A 22,158-nucleotide genomic window follows, 5' to 3' on the forward strand; every position below is an offset into this window, starting at 1 on the left:
TTCTTCTTAGGGTACCTCCAGTTTGAGATTGACATGGTGTAGGACTGAATCTCTAGGAAAATCTCTGCATCCAATCTTGACCCATGCCAGAACTGACATAAAATCAAACTAGCTTTTCAAGATTGGGAAATCATAAGGATCTATTTAGTGCTAGCATTTGCCTGCACTTGGTTCATGCTTGTGAAGTGTGACATATTCAATACATTGTTTATTTATAGAATTAGGCCCTTTGAGTATTATTTCTAATCATTGCTATTTTCTTTGAAAGTCTTGTCTGTCAGCATTTTTGAAATAGAAAAGAGCATTAATTTAAAATTAAATATTTTTAAATTTAGCTGATATCTCTTAGGCCTTTTTATTGCTGACAGTTAATGTTATATAGTCATTGTGATGAAGTTTGGGGTGCTGGGACCCTAGAAATGTTAGGGCAGTGTTGACTGGAACGATTTTATGCACTCAAGCCATCTCTTAGTCAAGTGGCAAAGTTTTATTGTTATGCTTTAGGAAAGTGGGCAAAGTTCCCAGGACCTGCAACCTGAAGGGGTTATGCTAATTAGATAATTTGGGGTTGGATTAGGGAATGGTCAGCATATGCAAGTAATCTGGGTGCTGGGCTGTATGGGAAAATTCTAGGAGTCAACAGAGATAACTCTGTTGAGGAAACAAGATATAAGGGTTGCCTGAGCCCAGTCCTTGGGCAGGCACCAGAGAAAGAGTCCTTGGGGCAGGCTCCCCTATATAGATTTTATTCAACTCTGTCTGTGCCTGTAATAAGGAGAGAATTTTCTCATGGGCGGCTGCAGAGAGGAGGGCTTGCTGGGATTCTGGTTGCTTCCAGAGGCATGATCTCAGGGCTTTTTGGAGTCTCAGTCCTACCACCTCATCATTCCCCCCTCAAACACTTGGGACCCAGAATCTTTTGGGGCAAGGAGCTGTCCCTACCTTGAGGGGGGGCCCCGGGAGGAAGTTGAGCATAGGCAACATCCAGGGGATGATGAGTAAGTATGGATTGGTATCCACTGTTTGCTACTAACTGTAGATGAATGGCCTGTAGTCTAGAAGACACAAACTTGACAAGCAAGGGCCCAAATAAAAGGAGAATTAAAAATGATGTCAGAATGGGGGAAAACAAAGAAAGAAACCAAGAGCCCTATTAGAATCATTTACATTTGACATATGGGATTATCTGATCTTGTTCCTTTCTCAAAAATTTCCACTCTGATTCCAGTTCCTTTAGGAAGATCAGATGCTATTAGGGAAGTAACAACATTTTTGCAGGTAGAAGTTTTATATCCCTGGGTTCAATGGTTATACAAGTGAATTTGCTTATAAGAGGCTGATTTTACTCCAAATATAATAAAAGACTTGGGAGGATACTTAAATGATTAATTCCAAAATAGTACATATCAATAAGTTGTTTATAATAAAATGTATTTGTACCACAGTTCACACAGTACCAACAGATGTTATTTCCACATTAATAACTTTTCGATTAATGTAACACAAAATATTCTCTAAGTTGCCTACTTCTAAGAAAATTGATTGCTTTGCAATTTTCTTTTCCAAGCAAAACTGAAGATGTTTCTGATTTAGTTTCAGTAATTAATAGAATAACAGCTAGGTCCTTCAATCAATTGTACTAATACCCAATTACTAAGTTGTTTAGGACATAGAAAGGTATATAATTTTATGCTCAATAGCTCAGATTTTAAACACGTAGTTTATTATAGTAGCTCAGATGTATCCCAGCCTTAGTCTATTGGCCAGGGATTTAATCTTTCACATGACTATGTAGGCAGGCAGATGCCAAGCCCAAGTACTAATTTACCCAGTTGTTTGGTATATGGAATGACTACACATTCAGATTGGAAACAGCAAGATCTCACATACTTGCATTGTGCTCATATCTTTTACTAACCACTTGCTCTGATTATAGAAATTTGCTACGAAAGGAAAAAGCATGGATGTAATTACACCAAATGTGACAAGATAAAACATTCTTAGCTGTGTTTGAATGCAGATCCAACCATGCAGTACCAATTCCACCTCTTAGCCAGACTCTGGAATAGCCAGGTGGGAAACATTCCTTTCCAAAGGAACACAATGGGAAAACTGAGCCAGGAGGATCCCACCTTAGGCTGAGGCTAAGGTTGTCCTCACAGTTTTTCCCAGATGCACGCCTCCACCTATAATACATTTTCTCTGAATAGCTTGTGGTATTTCTCTCAAATGGTAGATTATTGACTATTGATTATTGATAGATTATTATGATCCATCAGACAACTACACAGTCTCAAGAGCTTTTACCTCAAACAGCAAGTTTCATCATCAATTGAATTTTAAGGCAGCAGAAAATTTTAGCGATTAGTCTAGCTCCTTTTTCTTTAAAGAAAAGGAAACTGAGGCACAGACAGAAGTAACATGTCTAAGTCTTATAGTGATCAGACTTAAAGACTGACTGAGGTCTTTTGACCTTTGGTTTAGTTCTCTTATACTCTCTCATACTGAACCTCCTAAATGATTTAAACTGAATCCTTATTGCAGAAATTATGGCATATGCTTCTTGGTATTTCTACTGCTTAATATAGTATAATTTTTTTTCGTATCAACAAACTAGATATCTTGGGGATGTAAAGAAGCTTAAGCCTTTGGTCTTCACCCCCAAAGATGGTTAGACGGGAATATGTGAAGTTTAATAACAGTATGAGATGTAAGGCACATATGTTTCACATATAGGCTATGTATCTGTGTATCTTTGTTTGAATGTGGCTACCAGAGAGACATAAACAGATATCTCTAGAGTCTAATTTTTCTACCTTTCTCCAAGGGAGACAGGCCACAGTTCTCAGAGAGGGAACACTGGGTTAGAATTTAATATCTTCTACCCTAAGTATTGCTAGTTTAGGGGAAATAATTTTTTTAGATACCAATAAGCATTTGTTAAGCATCTGTTAGGTGCCAGGTACTATGCCATCCCCTGGGGATACAAAGTAGCATTGGCATCTGGAGATGCAAAAAATAGTCCCTGCTCTGCTTCTGGTCACTATCCTTTGAGGGGAAAGGAGTGCTCTAACCAGGAATTCTTAAACTTTTTCCACTAATGACCCCTTCAGCACTTATTAAATTTTGGGTCACAACCCCATATGGGGATTGCGATACACAGTTTAAGAAGTGCTGCAAGCTATCTGCAAAGGGACTGTCTTTCTATCAAATGTCAGTTATACAGAGACTATAACACAGATAATAAATCTATTTATCCAAGCCAGTAGAAAATAGAAATCAGAGAAGTTATCTATAGATGAGAGCATACCAGACAATACACAGAGTGAATGAGCTCTCCCATTGGGAGCAAGATATTTTAGCTTAACCACTAGACAGAGAATCCATGATCTTACCCAAAGGGAAAATCCTTGAAGTTTCTCAAGTGGAAAGTTGGGAATGGGGACATTAGCAAGATGCTGGTTCCTCTACATGTTGACTTCTTTCCAGACTCTTTCTTTCCTTCTAGGAAGTGAACCTTGAACTATGTATATCCCTTCTTGAAGCTGGAAGCCAAAACACTAGGATCTTTCTGGCTCTAAGCTTTTGACAACTGTACCCCTCATCTAGGCATGGAGCATCATTCTCCACCAATGACAAGAATCTTATGCAATTGGCCTTGAACCTCAGGTTATATGATACATAATATTTCAGTGTAAGAAATACCACAAAGCATTATACAGTCAACTGCCAAATGCAAGGCAGATATAATGAGCATTGTAGTCATTCACACAGAAAGATAACTAGGCTGGAAATGCATGAAGAAAGAATTTTACCTGAGTCTTGGAAGGATGTGTGGGATTTGGATAGGCCGGGTTAAGTAAGGGAAGATTTTCTCTTTCTTTCTTACCAGTAAACTTTTCAAATGAGTAATCTGTATTATTCCCATTTTCTCATCAGCCTCACTTGCTCCTTAACTCTGCTGCTCCACTCTACTTCTTTCTCAGAAGACAACTCCTTTTAAGGTTAATGACCTGAAAATCACCAAGTTTAATGATCTTCCTCCATTCTATACTGTGAGGCACCTATTTGTAAAAATTCTATGGGCACTGCATTTCTTTGACACCACTCTAGCCTGGTTCTCTTAATAACTGCTCAGGCTATGTCTTCTTCATGTCCTTCCCTGACTCCACTCTTTCCTCCTGTCTGTTAGTCAATCAATCAACCACTCAACAAGCAATTATTAATCAACTAATCCACTACTAGGTGCCCTACATTATACTAAGCATTGGGGATTCAAAGACAAAAATTTCTTATCTTCAGGAAGATTATATTCTCCCCCCCCCACACTTAATAGTGTTTTATTTCTTCCAATTACATGTAAAGATAGTTTTCAACATTCACTTTTATAAGATTTTGACTTTGAATTTTTTTCTCCTTCTCTCCCCCCTTCTCAAGACAGCAAGCAGTCTCATATAGACTATACACGTATGATCATTATACATATTTCCACATTAGTCATGTTGTGAAAGAAGAATCATAACAAAAGGGAAAAAACCATGAGAAAAAAAAAAAGAGAAAATTGATCAGCATTCAGACTCCATAGTTCTTTCTCTGGATGTGGATAGCATTTTCCATCAGGAGTCTTTTGGAATTGTCTTAGATCATTGTATTGCTGAGAAGAGTTAAGTCTGCCAAAGTTAGTCATCGCACAATGTGACTGTTACCGTTTACAATGTTCTCCTGGTTCTGCTCACTTCACTCAGCATCAGTCCATACAAGTCTTTCCAGGTTTTTCTGAAATCAACCTGTCCTTCATTGTTATAGAACAATAGTATTCCATCATATTCATATACCACAACTTGTTCAGCCGTTCCCCAATTGATGAGCATCCCATCAATTTCCAATTCTTTGCTACTACAAAAAGAGCTGCTATAAATATTTTTGTATATGTAGATCATTTCCCCTTTTTTATGATCTCTTTGGGATACAGCCCTAGAAGTGGTATTGCTGGATCCCTTTGGGGCACAGTTCAAAATTGCTCTCCAGAATGGTTGGATCAGTTCACAACTCTACCAACAGTGCATTAGTGTTCCAGTTTTCCCACATAAGAAGATTATATTCTAACAAATGAGGTATCATGTTCATAAAATATATACAGAATAGTTACCAAAAATGCAATGTAATTTTAGAAGCTTGGTGCCATCAGATTGGCGATGGGACAAGGTATTAGGAAGGAGGTAAATTAACTGAGTCTTGAATGAAACCAGGAATTACAAGAGGAAGATGAAACAAAAGTTCATCCTTTCAACAGGGGAAAGGCAGTTGGGAAATGGAGCATTGTTTGTGAGGAACGTCATGCAAGTCCATTTGGCTGGAATATAATAATGTGTAAGGAGATTGAAAAGAGAGGAAGGGGCTATAGTGTAAAGAGTTTTTAAGTAGAAGAGCTTATATTTTATCCAGAGGTAGCAGGGAGTGTCTTAGGTCAGGTACAGACTGACCTCATAATGCAAATTTCTTATCTGAAGGGATTGAATCAATGGCATATTTTTTTTTAAAAGCAAAAAGAACAGAAACATTTTACTAAATATAAACAAACACTGAGCCAGAGCTATATAAACAAATATTCAGCCAAGATATACTGTGCAGCTATACAGGTCTCCTAAGTAACATCTCTCTCCCCAACCCTCCCCACACATACAACACTCATATACCTTCCTGAGAATAAATAGGTCATTAAAAGAATCTATTCTTAGCTCATTTAGATTTGCTCAAATCAGACCCTAGTACATTTAACCTATCTTCATTCTTGTTTCCATGCCTAAGGCAACATATGCTTGGGCAGAACAAATAATCCTTAAGATGGAGAATCACTGGAGTTTGTTGAGTAGGATGGTGACATAGTCAGATCTTAAGAGAATCACTTTAGCAGCTGTGTGGAAGATGGATTAGAAAGGGGATAGACATGAGGCAGGGAGAGCAAATTGGATTTTATTGCAGTGATGTGGGCAAGGGGTAATATGAGTATACTCCAAGTGTCTGTCCTTGGTTTTTTGCTATTCCCCATTAGGTCTCTGGAAGCTCTCATGTACTTTTCTTGCTTCATTTATCACCTCCAGTGGAGTAGATTCTCAAATCTGCGTCTCCAGTGCTGATTTCTTTGATGAACTTGAGTCCTTTATCTCTAATTACCTGGTAGCCATATTTGTTAAAATGTCCTGCTATCCCCTCAAACTTAAATGTGTCTAAAATAAAATTTATCATTTCCCCTAATAATAACTCATTTATGTCGTATTTAAATGCTTTCCTCCCAATGGTCGTAGGAGATAGGAATTCCTGTAGCAATATGGTTTATGGCATTTTCTTAGCTTTTTAATATATGCTACTTTTTCCCCTGCAAGGCAGTCGGGGTTAAGTGACTTGCCAAGGTCACACAGCTAGTGAGTATCATGTGTCTGAGGCCGGATTGGAATTCAGGTCCTCCTGACTCCAGGGCCAGTACTCTATCCACTGTGCCACCTAGCTGTCCCCTATATGCTACTTTAATGATTACTTATCTTTTTATGTGTATGTTCTTATTTCCTGAATCCGATTATAAGCCCATTAAGGTCATAAACACTTATTTTTATACTCCCAGCATAATATTATGCCTCCCACATAATACACTTTTTTATTGATTATTATAATGACAAGTGGATAGAAGGGAGATAGAGTCTTTTGATTGAAAGGAATAGGATGAGCAAAAGCATGGAGGCAGGAAACCAGACCTCATCAGAGAACAATGAGTGAAACAATTTTGTCGAAAAGGAGGGATTGGAAAGAAGACCAGAAAGGTTGGTTGGAGTTAGATTCGTTGGCTATCAGTTACTGAATAAACAAGACACATAGAAGAAAGAGGAGGTGGAGGATTGGTTACCTTATGCTGACATTGGAACTATATAAGTGATCTCCATTTTCATTCAAGTGGAATTATATAGTTAGAAGAATTGGTGGAAAGAACAACACATATAGTTCCTCATATAGAAAGACTAAGATTCATATTATAATAAGCACATGTTTATAGCAAATAGTTGTTTTAGAATTTATAAATCAGTTCTTTTGTGTGACTTTAGTTAAAAATGAGTTGATTGTTGAGTTAGTCTTATACTTGGTTAAATAATCAGTTCCGACGCTACTTCTATGATTAAAAAGAAAAAAAGGAACTGTTCTCTTCCAATGGGATATTTTAGATTACTTTCGTCAGGTAGAATAAACAGAAAGGAAAAAAACTTGTGATATTATGGTCTCTAACTTTGATGATGCATGCTCTCATCCCCCCTTCTTTATCTCTCTCTTTCCTGACTTCTCCATGGAAAGGGGCTCTAAAAATAGTTACTGCACTGAATATTTTAATGGGTTAGGTTGCTGAATCATTTTGGTCCTTTGTGAGTTTAATAAAATTAAAAAAAAAAACCTGAATATATTTGAAGGGGATAATCATTCCTATTTAAAAGACAAAATCTTTATTCCTTAAAACATAGTTTATAAAGAATTACAATTCCAAAGAAATTTTGTAATAGTAATTTTATTTTGTCATACATCTATTTCTAGATACTTTTGGAAAATGAAAAAAAAACCAAACTTGTATCTTGCTTAAAAAAATGTTCTGAGTTGATTCCCATAACTCTTTTGTGAGATGAGTTAAATCAAGACTGTGTAACAGGAATACTATCAGGGAGGCTAGAAAGTTTGTTTCTGTGAGCAGATCCTTCATGTTTGGTTTAAATCAGTTTGTTTTTTTATTGTCACTTTGGGGATGTCATCACTCTAAGCTCTTTGGATAGTTCCCCTGGCAGTGAGATGATTATTTAATGAGGGAAGTATAAATAACTTTATATCTTTAAAAATTCTGAAACTAAAATAAAGTTAGTTATAATTTGTAGAGGTAACTCTTAATTATCCACAATGATGGGAGATAATAATGAAATAGATATTCCAAAACAGCAGAAAATCCCCAAATCATTAATATATAATTTTAGAATGTCATACGATCTTCTCAGGAGACTTGTTTTACTAATTGCTAATGCTAATATTGAAAATTTGTTGGTATTCCCTTGGGGCATGCTATCAGTAGGGCAGATGACCTAGAAGCATTTCTTGTTTAGTGGAAAGCCAGTCTAGGATTAAAAATTTGCATGTGTAGGACATTAAAAAAAAAAACAAACAAACAAGTTTAGAATTCCCAAAATGAATGGGCATAATTATTTTTTTTTTAATTCTGGAAAAGGAATAAGTGCTCAAGTGGCTACAGAATTATATGTAATTACATTGTGTAATTTAAACTGTGTATAGTCATCAAGTGCATTGGAAACTGAAACAGATGAGGAAGCGGAGGCACAGAAAAGTTAAGTAACTTGTTCGGGACCATATGACTAGTAATTATCTAAGGCAGAATTCCAGCTGTGGTCTTCTTTACTCACATCCACACTTTATTCACTGTACTACTGAGCTGCTCAATGGAGATTCAGGGAGGAATTTACCAACTGGAAGGGGGTAGGATGATCCCTGAAGGAGTAGAGTAATCTTACAGGGGGAGAAGGCCACATGGTCAGAGATGTATTCCAGAATGAGAAGGCTATTAGAGCAAAGAGAAGTCTAGAGAGTCAGGAACAGAACAAGGAGAAGAAGGGAGAAAGAGGAAAAGGATTCATACATATTTATAGTAGTTTTTTTGTGAAAGCAAAGGACTGGAAATAAGGGCTTAAAAATGGCTGAACGAATTATGGTATATGAAGGTAATAGAATATTATTGTCCTGTAAGAAGTGATGAAAGGGACAGTTTTAGAGAAATCTGGGAAGATGTATTAACTGATGCAAAGTGAAGTGAGAAAAAGCAGAACAATTTATATAATAGCACCAGTATTGTAAAGATAAAAAACTATGACTAGTGTAGTCATCAGCTAGGAATCTGCTATACCCACTATGGCCTCTTGACAAGTCAGTTAACAAGCATTTATTAAGCAGATACTATGTTTCAGGCACAGTGCTAAGCCCTAGAATACTAATACAAGCAAAATAAAAACAGTCCCTGCCCTCAAGGAGCTTACATTCTAATGGGAAGATAATACATACAAGGAAGCTGAGAAGAGTAGGGGGGACGGTACCCAGCTTTGGTGGATGAGAGCACGATGGAGAAGTCCAGAGGAGTGTGGCCTGATGGGAAATGAAGGCTAGTTTGTCCTGTACATTTGAGCCCTCTACCCACCAATTAAATGGAGAAGCCCTAGGGACAAAGGGTTCTTCAAGGTATGAGTAGAGGTTTCTGGGACGTGTTGGAGAAGTCCAGAGGAGTGAAGCCTGGTGAGAAATGAATGGATGTTATAGATTTCTAGAGCATTTCCAGAACTATATCAAATAATAGTGGGAAAAGTGGACATCCTTGCTTTACTTCTATATATATTGGAAAGCATCTAGTGTATCTCCATTGCATATGATGCTTACTATTGGTTTTAAATACTTTTAATGATATTTAAAAAGGACGCCGTATGCCTATACATACCTGTTTTGTTGTTGTTTAGTCATTTCAGCTGTGTCCAGTTGACCCCATTCATGACCCCACTTGAGGTTTTCTTGGCAATGATATTGGTGTGGTTTTTCATTCTTTTCTCTAGGAAACTAAGGCAAACAGGGTTAAGTGACTTGCCCAGGGTCACACAGCTAGTAAGTGTCTGAGACTGGATTTGAACTCAGGTCTTCCTGACTCTAGGCCAGGCTGTCTCTATCTGCTGTGCCACATAGCTGCCCTGTTATATGCCTATGCTTAATAGCTTTCTGGATCTATTGAGATAACCATGTGGTTTGGGATGCTTTTGTTTTTAGCATGAAGTTGATTTTTTTTTCCAAATTTTGAACCATCCTTTCTTGTCTGATAGAAATCTGCCTTGGTGATGATGAATGATGTCTTGGATGAATCACTGTAGTCTTTTTGACAAAATTTTATTTCAATTCTTTGAATCAATATTCATTAATGATACTTGGTCTGCAGTTCTGTGTTAGCTTTCCCTGGTTTAGGTACTAGGATTACATTTGTCTCATAAAAGGAATCTGGTAGGATACTTTCTCAGTTTTTGCAAAAAATTTGTGTAATTTTAATACTAATTATTCTTTAAAATTGAATTCTCCTGTGAATCCATCAGGACCAGGAGGTTTTTGGGGGGTCTAGGGTGTGGTATTTCCTTTATAACTACTTCTATTTCTTTTTCTGAGATCAGATTATTTAATATCTCTTATTTGGTCTTCTGTTTGGGTATTTTATATTTCAAAGGTATTCTATTTCTTTTGTGTTCTAAGCTTTTTTTTTAGTATAAAATAATGCATGTAGGTTCTGATAAACTTTTTTATTTCTTCTGGTTTTGTTTTGATTTCACCTTGATTATTTGCTATTTTGTTTATTTAATTTCCTGTCCTCTTCTTTTTAATCAGATTGGCTAAAGGTTTATCAATTTTATCAGCTTTTTCAAAGAACCAATTTTTTAGTTTTATTTATCATATCCATGTTTTTTCCAGTTTATTTAATTTTTTAAAACACCACTAAAGTGCAGGTATGACCATGTCATCTCCCTTCTCAAAAAAAGTCTAATGCCTCCCCCCCTCCCCATTACCTCCAGGACAGATAGGTGGCAGAGCAGATGGAGTGATGGGCCTAATATCAGAAAGATTCATCTTCCTGAGTTCAAATCCAGCCTCAGACACTTACTAGCTGAGTAACCCTGGGGGAGTCACTTAACCCTGTTTGCCTCAGTTTCCTCATCTGTAAAATGAGCTGGAGAAGGGAATGACAAACCACTTCAGTTGCTTTGCCAAGAAAACCCCAAATGGAGTCATGATGAGTTAGAGACAACTGAAATGACTGAACAATACCAAAGGACCTCTAGGATCAAATATAAATTTCTTTGGCATTTAAAGCTTTTCTCAACCTGACTTATGCTAGCTTTTTAATCTCTTCTATACATTATTATGTGCATTACATAGACTCTATAGTCTAGCCATATTGACATTTTTGAAATTCCTCATACATGACACTCCATCTCCCATCTCCATGCCTGGAGTCAGGAAGACCTGAGTTCAGATGTGGCCTCAGACACTTACTAGCTGTGTGACCTTGGGCAAGTTGCTCAACCTTGTTTGCCTCAGATTCCTCATCCGTAAAATGAGCTGGAGAAGGAAATGACAAACCACTCGAGTATTTTTGTGAAGAAAACTTCAAATGGAGTTATGAAGAGTTGGACACAACTGAAATGACTGAAAAACAACACAACAAAATTGCTTTCCAAAATGTTTTTTTAAACCAATTTACAGTTCCAACAACAGTTCATAAGTGTGCTATATCGCCTCCAACACTTAACTATTCCCATCTTTTGTCATCTTTGCCAATTTGCTGAGAGGGAGGTCAAACTTTAGAGTTGATTTGACTTGCATTTCTCTTATTAATTATTTATAGCATTCTTTCATATAGTTGTTAATGGTTTTCAGTTTTTCTTTTGAGAACAATCTGTTCATATCTCTCTACCCTATCTCTGTTGAGGAGTGACTTTTGGTCTTATTATATATATTTTTTAGATATCTATATATCTTGGATATCAAACCCTTACCAGAGATGGTTGATACAGAAAGTTTTTCTTCCCCAATTGACTACTCCTCTTTTTATCCTAGATTCATTAATTTTGTTTTTGCACAATCTTTTAAATTTTAGTCCCCCCTTAAAAATATCTAGTTTATCTTTTGTAATAACCCTTTCCCTTCTTGGTTAAGAATTAATCTTCATGTAAAAGTTTTTTGAAGATGAGGGAGTCCTAAGTATGTTTGGAGATAGCAGGGAAGGGTCCATTAGATAGGGAGAGATAAGGAAACTGAGTCCCAAATAGATTAAGTGATTTCCCCAAGATCAGAACCAGCATCTAAACTTAATTTACTTGGAGATTTTGCTGAGAGCTAACCATCTTTGCTATGGAGCTAGGTGGATAGAGTGCTTGACTTGGCTTCAGAAAGACCTGAGTTCAAATGTGGCTCAGATACTAATTGTGACCCTGAGCAATGCACTTAACTTCTCTCTGTCCCAATTTCCTCATCTGTAAAATGAGGATAATAATGTCACTTATCTACCTGGGTTCTTGTAAGGATCAAATAAGCTGACAAATCTTGCAAAATTTAGTTATTATTAGTATTCCTTCCTGTGCAGATACAATGGAAGCCACTTCTTCCCTATGGCAGGGTAAGATAATCCTGCCTTGGACACTTAATAGATGTCTGACTCTAGGCAGGCCACTTAATCGTAATCTCAATTGGGGAAGAAAAACCCTCTGTATCAACTATCTCTCATAAGGGTTTAGTATCCAAGATATACAGACATCTAACAAATATATGTGATAAGCCTCAACAGAGATGGGGTAGAAAGATATGAACAAATTGTTCTCAAAAGAAAAACTGAAAACCATTAACAACTATATCAAATGTAAAATAGAGAAAATAATAGTACCTACCTCACTGAGTTATTGTGAAGATCAAATGAGATTAACATATGTAAAGCGCTTTCTAAACCTTAAAGTGTATTATTATTAACTCTTTCTAAGACCAGATAGAAGTGATATGGCAAAGACCTGAAACTCATCCCCCCTGAGTGATCTGCCTCACTTCTAGCTGTTTCCTTTTGTCTCTTAGATCCTGGGATCATAGATCTCAGAAGCCATCTTGTCTGCTCTTCTCATTTTAGAGATGAGGAAACTACCCAGAGAAGCTGAATTCTCTTTTTTGTGCTTAATTTGCTTTATGAAGTTAGCTCTCAGACAGACCACCCAGGATGCACACAGTTAGCTAAGTGTGTGTGGCACACTGAAGGTTTGCATAATTGATATTCGGTTGCGAGCACTTCATAGAGGTCAGTGCATGGTCCCCAGAAACAGAGGTGGTATGAGTAGGCCTTTCTTCTTCCTCTTTTTCTATTAAAAGCAATTCCAATCCCTACCTTCCATAGACATTCCAAAAAATTCTTTAAGGTTAATTAGCTCTTTTTTAACAACATAGATATACCTCTTTCTTTAGTATATGTGCTGTTCACATCTTACTGTGATTTTCTAAAAGCTGAATGAGATTTTTAGGAATGAGAGTTTTAGTTAAATTCAAGAAGGGAGGAAGAGAAAGGCGATTGATAGACTATAAACATGAAGTAAGGCAGTTTGTGAGTTGAAGCATGCTGTAACTTGTGCCCATGTACTTCGGGGTGGGAAACTGGCTGATTATATTGATTTTTGACAAATTATCATCCCCTTAAATAATTGGGAAACATTTATCTTTTGTGTGGGAAACATTAATAAGAGATAGTTTTGATATTAATGGATTGAAAATCAGCTTCAGAGCCAGGACGGCCTGGATTCAAGTACTACTTCTTGCCCATACTATTTACGTGACCCTGGGTAAATCACTGAAGCTTCTCATGCCCTAAGCACTTCTTCATGACTATAGATTACAGAGGAGCTGCTACTCTCTACTGGTGGAGTTTCCACTATGGAAGTTCCCTGTGTGGTTGAAATCATATAGTCAGGACAAAAAAAAAGGAAACAGTCTGGTATAATAGAAAGAACATTGGCCTGGTGGTCAAAAGACCTGGGTTCTTTTCTAACTATATTTAATGATCATTAATTAATTTTGTTTGGACAATTTATTTTACCTCTCCTTTCACTTACCTTTAAAATGAAAGGGTTGGACCAAATGACCTCCAAGCTCTTTTCTAAGGCTTTGAGATTCTATAATTCTTGGGGGTTTTACTTTTAGGAGGGTATTATCTTTTTATTTAGTGAGTACAGGTCACTCCATGTAAGCTTATTCCTGGCTTTTGGATCATCATTAGTCACTAAAACCTGAAGCATTTGCTAGTGGAAATTATACTAAAATAGCAGAATTTCTCGTTATTATTTTTAAGCATAGAGCAGAATCCATTTTTGGTTGTTTGGCCTTCCCAGTACTTGATTAGATTGTAGATTTTCATTTGTAAAGGCTGCCAGTGACACAGAGGATTTAACACACACACATATAAGCATACATATTTATATCTATATAGACCCACACACACACACACATATATGTGTATGTGTGAGTGTGGGTGTGGGTGTGCTGCTTCATTTGTGATTGGGTGACACATTCTGTGTGGTCTAAAATTAGTGGGACTGCTGACTTAAAAATTCCCAACATTTTGAATATAGAAACTACTATTTGGAATGCAAGATTATCTACTTGAAATTAAGCTTTAGTGCAGCATCCTTACTAAATCTTTTTCTCTCTGTTGGGTTCTCCTATCTGTGCTCCAGTTGAAATGCTGAAGAAGCATTTTGGCCTCTTTCCCAACAGCATGTTCAGAGAAGCTAGCAGCAGCAGCAGCATCTCTCTCTGTTCTCTTCAGTGCTATTTACCTTGCAAGTGGTGCAGCTTGTTCTGCAGATATTCAGAAGCCCTCCCCTATAATCTGCAGTGGAAGAGAATGGAGCCAAATGTCTGATAGAAATCACTGATGCAGCAAGCTTGCAGTATATTGAAAGCAGCATATATTTCAACAACTGAGAAAGTAGACATTTCAAAGATTTTTTTTCCCTTTCAGATGGTAAGTTTTTTGCTTCTTTATTTCCTTCTAGAGAGATGTGGATAATTTGCCCTGCCTCCAACGTCTGTTTCTCAGCTACAACAGTATCTCTTGGTAAGTAGACATTCTAATTGGTTTGTTATTGATGATATGAATATGTTGACACTACTGTTTTGGATTTAGAATGGAAATAATTTAGAGTATTCTTTGATATGTCATATTAAAAATGTGAAGATGACAGGGCAGTTTAACAACAAAGTTCTTGGGTTGAAAAAACAATACTCCTATTTATATTTTACTGATGAAGTTTGTGTCCTGCCTTTAATGCCAAAATGTTGAAATAAGTATATAACAGATTTTTTTTATTTAATTGCAAAACTGACATCATTTATAGTTGTTATTTTATAAAATATATGTATATGGAAATTTCCACATGTAATTTGATATCCTTCATGTGACATTTACTTTTGCATGAAATTATGTTTGTTTCATAAATTATCACAAGGAATTTGTGTTGTTACTGATCAGTTTTTATATAGAGGGTTACAATCTGTATTTGTTACTATGCCTCTTTCAGAATAGGCCGTGAAGCCTTGGCATCTTTATTTAGAAGTAATGATGGTTACAGAATTTAAAAACATAGAAATTTTTTTAAAAGGTGTTATGTATATCATTATATTGCAATGATGTTTTCTCACCATCTGGTGACCTGGAAGTGCTCAAAGCTGGAGCTGGGACCCTAAAGTCAGGCTTGACTTTGCAAGAGTATCCCCTATTCCTTTCCTCACCTCCTCCTCCTGTATAGTAGTGACTCCTCTTATATATATTTATCATCATTTAGCATAATAACTCCTCATTTCTCCTTTTTTGTTTTTTTCTGGACATGATTAAGAAGAAATGGAATATTCAGGTAAGCATAGAAAGGGATAGTTTTCCCTGACCTCTAAGTCCAGGCTACCAGGAGTTAAAATTTAGTCTATTCTTTGAGAGTTTTAGAATTGGGGTTTTCTGTTGTTTAACTAGGCATAGGTCCTGTTCTCACTTCAAAGTACTTTTAAAGGACGGGGGCTTCTTCTAGACTGTGAACATGGCATATTGGAAGTATTTCCAGAGAAGAATACATTTTGCTCCTCCGTAAAACCTTTCTCTTTCTTCCCTGCTTTAAGAAAATAATGATAATTATAAAAATTAAAACCTTACAAGTAACTTAATTTTTTAAAAGACTTTTACCTTTTCCCATCATTTAGCAGGGAGGCAGTGTCCTAGTTGTTATACCCTTTTCTAGTTTATGGGGGATGTGGAGCCCTTTCCTCCTTAAAGAGCTTCCCTTTTTGTGTTAAGAAACATTTTGGAAAGGCATAGTTTCAAATGCTTAATAAGTGTGCAATTTACCTCTAGATTCCAAATCAGGGTTGTTGGTATATCTCTGACAAAGAAACAACCTGTGAGAGAAAGAGAGAGTAAAGAAAAATACCTCGTAAGTTCAGGTCTGGAGTTTGGCTTTAAACAGTATTCTTCATCCTGCTTGTGGTTGTTTCTCTCTTTCCCATGCCTGGTTTTATTTTCCACCCCAATTTCAGATTTTCCACATTTAGGGATTGGAGAGTATTTTAAACAGTGGTAAAAATTGTTACATTTTGTACAGAATATTATAGTACTCAAACTAGATAGAAGGTACGTTGAATCCTGATCTCCTTAACTGCTGCTTCTTCTTCTCCTCCTCCTCCTCCTCCTCCTCCTCCTCTTCCTCTTCCACCTCCTTCTTCTTTTCTTCTTTCTAATTCTCTAGTTAGATGCAGCTAGGTGGCTCAGTGAATAGAGGGCTAGGCTTGTAGTCAGTAAGACTTGAGTTCAGGTTCTACATCAGATATTTACTACCATTGTTACCTTGGTCAAGTCACTTAACTTCTCTCAGGCTCAGTTTCCTAGTTTCCTCATCTGTAAAATGGTGATATTAATAGTATCTACTTCAGAGGGTTGTCATGAGGATCAAACAAGATGACATATGTGAAACACTTTGAAAAATTTTAAAGCCCTGTGTAAATATTATTTGTCATTATTATTATTATTATTATTATTATTATTATTATCGTTACTCTAGATCTGAGAGGGAGGTTGGCTTCTGTATGTGTTTTATGTAGGGAGTTTACCACTTCAGGAAAGTTGCTTTCCCCACTCATGTAGTGTAAAAACATTTTAAAAATTAATTTTTTCTTTAAAAAGCAGTGATTTCTCAAGGTTATGACATGGAACTGTGAGTAAACAGTTTCAAACCTTTCCTGCTTTTAATCATTTCTTTCTCTATGTTTTTACACAGGCTTAGCACTATGTCCTCCTCGAGTGCTTCCAGCTGATCTGCTTCTGAGGGTAAGTACATTTTCTGCTCTGCTCCTGTTGATTCTAATGGTCCAGGAGACAGTGCAGGAAATGTATTGGGTCCAAGGGGCAAAATAAGAGCTATAGGTAGCTAGCTAGCCCCTACCCTCTTTTTACTAGAGGCCAGACTTACTGGATCTACAAATTACCAGACCCTATCATAACATCTCTAAGGGATCTCAGTACTTTTTATGTTAGAAGCAATCAGTGATTCCATTTTTCTAATTCTAGAGAAGGTTGCTGAGCCTTCATAGTAATCAGTCTTGTCATAGCCTAGATAATACGACACACTAGATATTGGTACAGGAAATTTTTTTTGAAAGGCCTGACAGTGGTCAAGGAAAATATATTTGAGGATTCTTACTCCTTTTACAATTAAAACAAATTATCAATTTGAATTTAGTTAGGTAAACTGAAAAAAAAACCCAACCCTAAAGTCAGTGTACTTCCATTAAAAGGATACCACATAGGTTCTATGTATAGAAGAACTGATGGTCATACACTTTGACTGTAGTTTTGTTTCTAGAATTACTGATAAGCTTCACCAGGTTCAGGGTAGTTCAGATAAGTATTCATGAGACTCTCTGAGATGGATAGTTTTAGTTGGGACTGTGTGAAATATTTATTACTAGGGAAAGCTTTTCCTTGGATCTTATTTCAAAATGACTGTTGGACAGTGATGATCATTGTATTCTGTCTGGGCCTTTGTGATATCTAGTATATAGAGGCCTATGTAAGGCAGGAAAATTCATAATTATATTTTAAAATGAGGATATTCCATTTTCCTGGCTGGCATAGTAGATAAGGGGCTATACTTGGAGTCAGGAATGCCTGAATACAAATTCTGACTCATTTACTTAGCTCTGTGATCCAGGGCAAGTCACTTACCCTCTCCAAGACTCAATTTCTTCATCTGTTAAAATGAGATGATAATAACACCTATTTCCCAGAATTGTTGTAAGAATCAAATGAAGGGACAGCTGGGTGGCGCAGTGGATAGAGCACCGGCTCTGGAGTTAGGAGGACCTGAGTTCAAATCCAGACTCAGACACATAATACTTTCTAGCTGTGTGACTCTGGCCAAGTCACTTAATCCCAATTGCCTCACTGAAAAAAAAAAAAAGAATCAAATGAAATAATTTATGTAAAGCCCCTTGTAAAACCTAAAGCACATATAAATTCTAGCTATTATTGTTATTACTGTTCCCTGGAACATAAACAAAGCCACAAATACTTCTGGGAATGACTATCTTGATCTGTAACAACAACAACAGCAGATAGCATTTATATAGCACTTATAGGTTTGAAAAGCACTTTAAAAATATCTCATTTGATCCTCACAACAACCCTTGGAGGTAAATGCTGTTATTCTCTGTCTACTGTGTCATCTAGCATCCAACCCAAATGGATCATAGTGCTTATTACTACAGCTGGCCTTTGACGACTTGTTTTTTGTCAGTTCAATTCAATTCAACAAATATTTATTTAGTACCCACGACATGCAAGCAACTATGCTGTAGATACTAACGGGAAAGAGACGAGAACCCTATGTCTTATATTGAGTTACAATGGTACAAAAGCCCCAGAGGATTGCTTTAAAACTTTGACTGTCTTTTCTCCCTATACTCTGTACCAAATCAAAAGACAGGAAAACCAAAATTAAACACAAGTTGATATCTGACAAGTAAGAGCCCAGACAGCCAAAGACTTTAGGGAATCAGTCAGTCCATAGGCATTCAAGGATCTACTGTGTGCCAGGTAGTGCTACATTCTAGGGATACAAAGAGAGAAGTGAAGAAGTCCTTGTTCTCATGGAGCTTTCATTCTAATGGGAAAAGCAACATGCAGATAAATAGGTATATGCAATCTATATTCAAAGCAGATGCAAGGTAACCTTGGTAGGAGAAGGCACTAGCAGCTGGATGAACAGGAAAGCTCTCATGAGAAAGGTGGCACTGGAGCTAGTGTTGAAGGAAACCTTGTATTCCAGGAGGCAGAGGTGAGGAGGGAGAGCACTCCAGGCATGGGGGAAAGCAGTGAAAAGGCTTTGAGATGGGAGTGGAAAGGAATAATGTGTATGAAAAAAATTATATATTAGAAAGCTAGGATGGGGCCAGATTGTGAAGAACTGTAGATGCCAAAGGAGTTTGCCTTTGATCCTAAAGTTAATAGGGTGGCACTAGACTTTTGAGTAGGGAGATGACATGGAAGATGTCATCTTTAGGAAAATCAGGAAGAAAATCATGTTGGTGGCAGTATGGAGGATGAATGCAATAGTGAGAGACTTGAAGCAAAGAGTTTAATTAAGGAAGTTACTGCAGTAGTCCAGGGGAGGGGTGAAGAGGCCCTGGACTAGGGTGATTGCTATGTGAGGGGAGAAAAGGAGACTATACAAGAGGTATTGAATAGGTAGAAACAACAATATTTGACAACCAGTTGCATTTGTGAAGTAAGTGAAAGTGAGGGATCAGAGGAATCAAACTGTCAAACAGTAATCTTATTTTTGAATTCCTAGTGAACCTTAAGTCCTCTCCTCAACCTATTAGAACCTGGTCAGGAATAATTCTTGAGGACCTAGGATAGAGAACATCAAATGCTTGGATTATTTTAATGATAAAATAAGGCCTTAGAATAAGACTTTGTTCCTTTTTTCTTTTCTGTTCAATCTAACATGTATATTCCCATACAATTCTACACTCATGGTCCATCCAGGTCCCTATTCTGTCTCTGACAATGACACCAAAAGATATATCATGGAAAGACATATGGTTATCTTTCTTAAAATCAAATCAAGTCAGCAAGCATTCTTTTTTTTCTTTTTAAATTTTTTTTGTTTTCAACATTTACTTCCACAAGATTTTGAGTTGCAAATTTTCACCCCATCTTGCCCCTCCCTCCACCCCAAGATGGCATGCATTCTGAATACCCCTTCCCCTAGTCTGCCTTCCCTTCTATCTCTTCCCCCCTTCTCTTATCCCCTTCCCCTTCAATTTTCCTGTAGGGCAGGATGGATTTCTGTGCCCCATTTCCTGTATTTCTTATTTCCCAGTTGCATGTGAAAACATTTTTTTTAAACATCTGTTTTTAAAACTTTGGGTTCCAAATTTTCTCCCTTCCTCCCTCCCCACCCACCCTCATTGATAAGGCAAGCAACTAAATATAGGTTATATATGTGCAGTTATGCAAAACACTTCCATAGTAGACATGCTGTGAAAAACTAACTCTGTTTCCCTTAATCCTATCCCACCCCCCCATTTATTCTATTCTTTCTTTTAACCCTGACCCTCCTCAGAAGTACTTGCTTCTGATTACCCCCTTTCCCAGTCTGCCCTCCTCTCTATCATTCACCTACTCTTTTGTCCCCTTCCCCCACTATTTTCCTGTAGGGTAAGACAGATTTCCACACCCAATATAGTGTGTATGTTATTCCCTCCTTAAGTCAAATCCTAAGAGAATAAGATTCACTCATTCCCTCTCACCCTCCTGTTTCCCCTCCACTATAAGAGCCTTTTCTGTTTTTTTGTTTTTTTGTGGGATAATTTACCCTGTTCTACCTCTTCCTTTCTCCTTCTCCTAGTATAATCCTCTCTCACCCCTTAATTTTATTCTCCAGATATGACCCCTTCATTTTCAACTCACCCTGTGCCCTCTATATATCTATCTGTCTGTCTGTCTATCTATCTATCTATCTATCTATCTATCTATCTTTATCTATATATGCGTACATATAATTTTTTCCCCTCCAACTACCCTAATACTGACAAAGTTCTCATCAGTTACAAATATCATCTTTCCGTGTAGGAATGTAAACAGTTCAACCCTAATAAATGTCTTATGATTTTCTCTTTCCTGTTTACCTCTTCATGTTCTACTTGAATCTTGTATTTGAAAATCAAATTTTCTATTCAGCTCTGGTCCTTTCATCAAGAATGCTTGAAAGTCCTCTATGTCACTGAATGACCATTTTTTCCCCTGCAGGATTATACTCAGTTTTGCTGAGTAGGTGATTCTTGGTTATAACCCTATCTCCTTTCCCCTCCAGAATATCATATTCCATGCTCTGTGGTCCCTTAATGTAGAAGCAGCTAAATCTTGTGTTATCCTGATTGTGTTTCCACAATACTTGAATTGTTTCTTTCTGGCTGCTTGTAATATTTTCTCCTTGACCTGGGAACTCTGGAATTTGGCTACAATATTCCTAGGAGTTTTCCTTTGGGGATCTCTTTCAGGAAGAGATCGGTGGATTCTTTCAATTTCTATTTTGCCCTCTGGTTCTAAAATATCAGGGCAGTTTTCCTTGATAATTTCTTGAAAGATGATGTCTAGGCTCTTTTTTTGATCATGGCTTTCAGATAGTCCAATAATTTTTAAGTTCTCTCTCCTGGATCTATTTTCCAGGTCAGTTGTTTTTCCAATGAGATATTTCACATTGTTTTCTAATTTTTCATTCTTTTGGATTTGTTTTATAGTGTCTTGATTTCTCATAAAGTCACTAGCTTCCAATTTCTCTATTCTAATTTTTAAGGAAGTATTTTCTTCAGTAATCTTTTGGACTTCCTTTTCCATTTGGCCAATTTTGCTTTTCAGGGCGTTCTTCTCCTCATTGGCTTTTGGAACCTCTTTTGCCATTTGGGTTAGGCTATTTTTTTAAGGTGTTATTTTCTTCAGTATTTTTTTGGGTCTCCTTTAGCAAGCTGTTGACTTATTTTTCATGATTTTCTTGCAAAACTCTCAGTTTTTCCTCTACTTCTCTTACTTCTCAAAATCCCTTTTGAGCTCTTCAAAGGCCTGGGTCTGATTCATATTCTTCTTGGAGGCTTTGGATTTAGGAGCTTTGGCGTCGTTGTCTTCTTCTGGTTGTATGTTTTGATCTTCTTTGTCACCAAAGTAAGATAATATAGTCTGACTCTTTTTGCGCTGCTTACTCATGATCCCAGCCAATTACTTGAGTTTTAAACTCTTTGTTAAGGTAAAAGTCTGTTTCCAGTGTGGAGAATGTACTGTCCCAAGCTTCAGGGATTTGTACAGCTGTTTTCAGAGATACTTATAGGGACCTGAAAAGTGTCAGTTCTTCCAAGGTGATATGATAAGGGGCAAGGTGTTTTCTCTCCACCGCCACAACAAGCTTCACCACACCAGCATTCCTGCTCATCCCAGGACCGCCCCTCAGAACTGTGACCCAGATCCAAGCA

At 37.1% G+C, this 22,158-nt stretch overlaps 1 protein-coding gene across 2 annotated transcripts in view; it reads left to right on the forward strand.

The window, feature by feature from the left end:
* The window catches only part of LRRC49 (leucine rich repeat containing 49), a 201,007-nt gene that overhangs the window by 48,308 nt on the left and 130,541 nt on the right, over positions 1-22,158 (forward strand). For both annotated transcript variants that reach the window (XM_027851402.1, XM_027851401.1), the window contains one exon: positions 14,643-14,704. In XM_027851402.1, coding sequence (XP_027707203.1) covers positions 14,643-14,704 — 62 coding nt within the window. The remainder of the gene's footprint in view (positions 1-14,642; positions 14,705-22,158) is intronic.

Source organism: Vombatus ursinus, unplaced genomic scaffold (genome assembly GCF_900497805.2).
Source record: "Vombatus ursinus unplaced genomic scaffold, bare-nosed wombat genome assembly UNPS02009205.1, whole genome shotgun sequence".
Classification (NCBI taxonomy): domain Eukaryota; kingdom Metazoa; phylum Chordata; class Mammalia; order Diprotodontia; family Vombatidae; genus Vombatus; species Vombatus ursinus.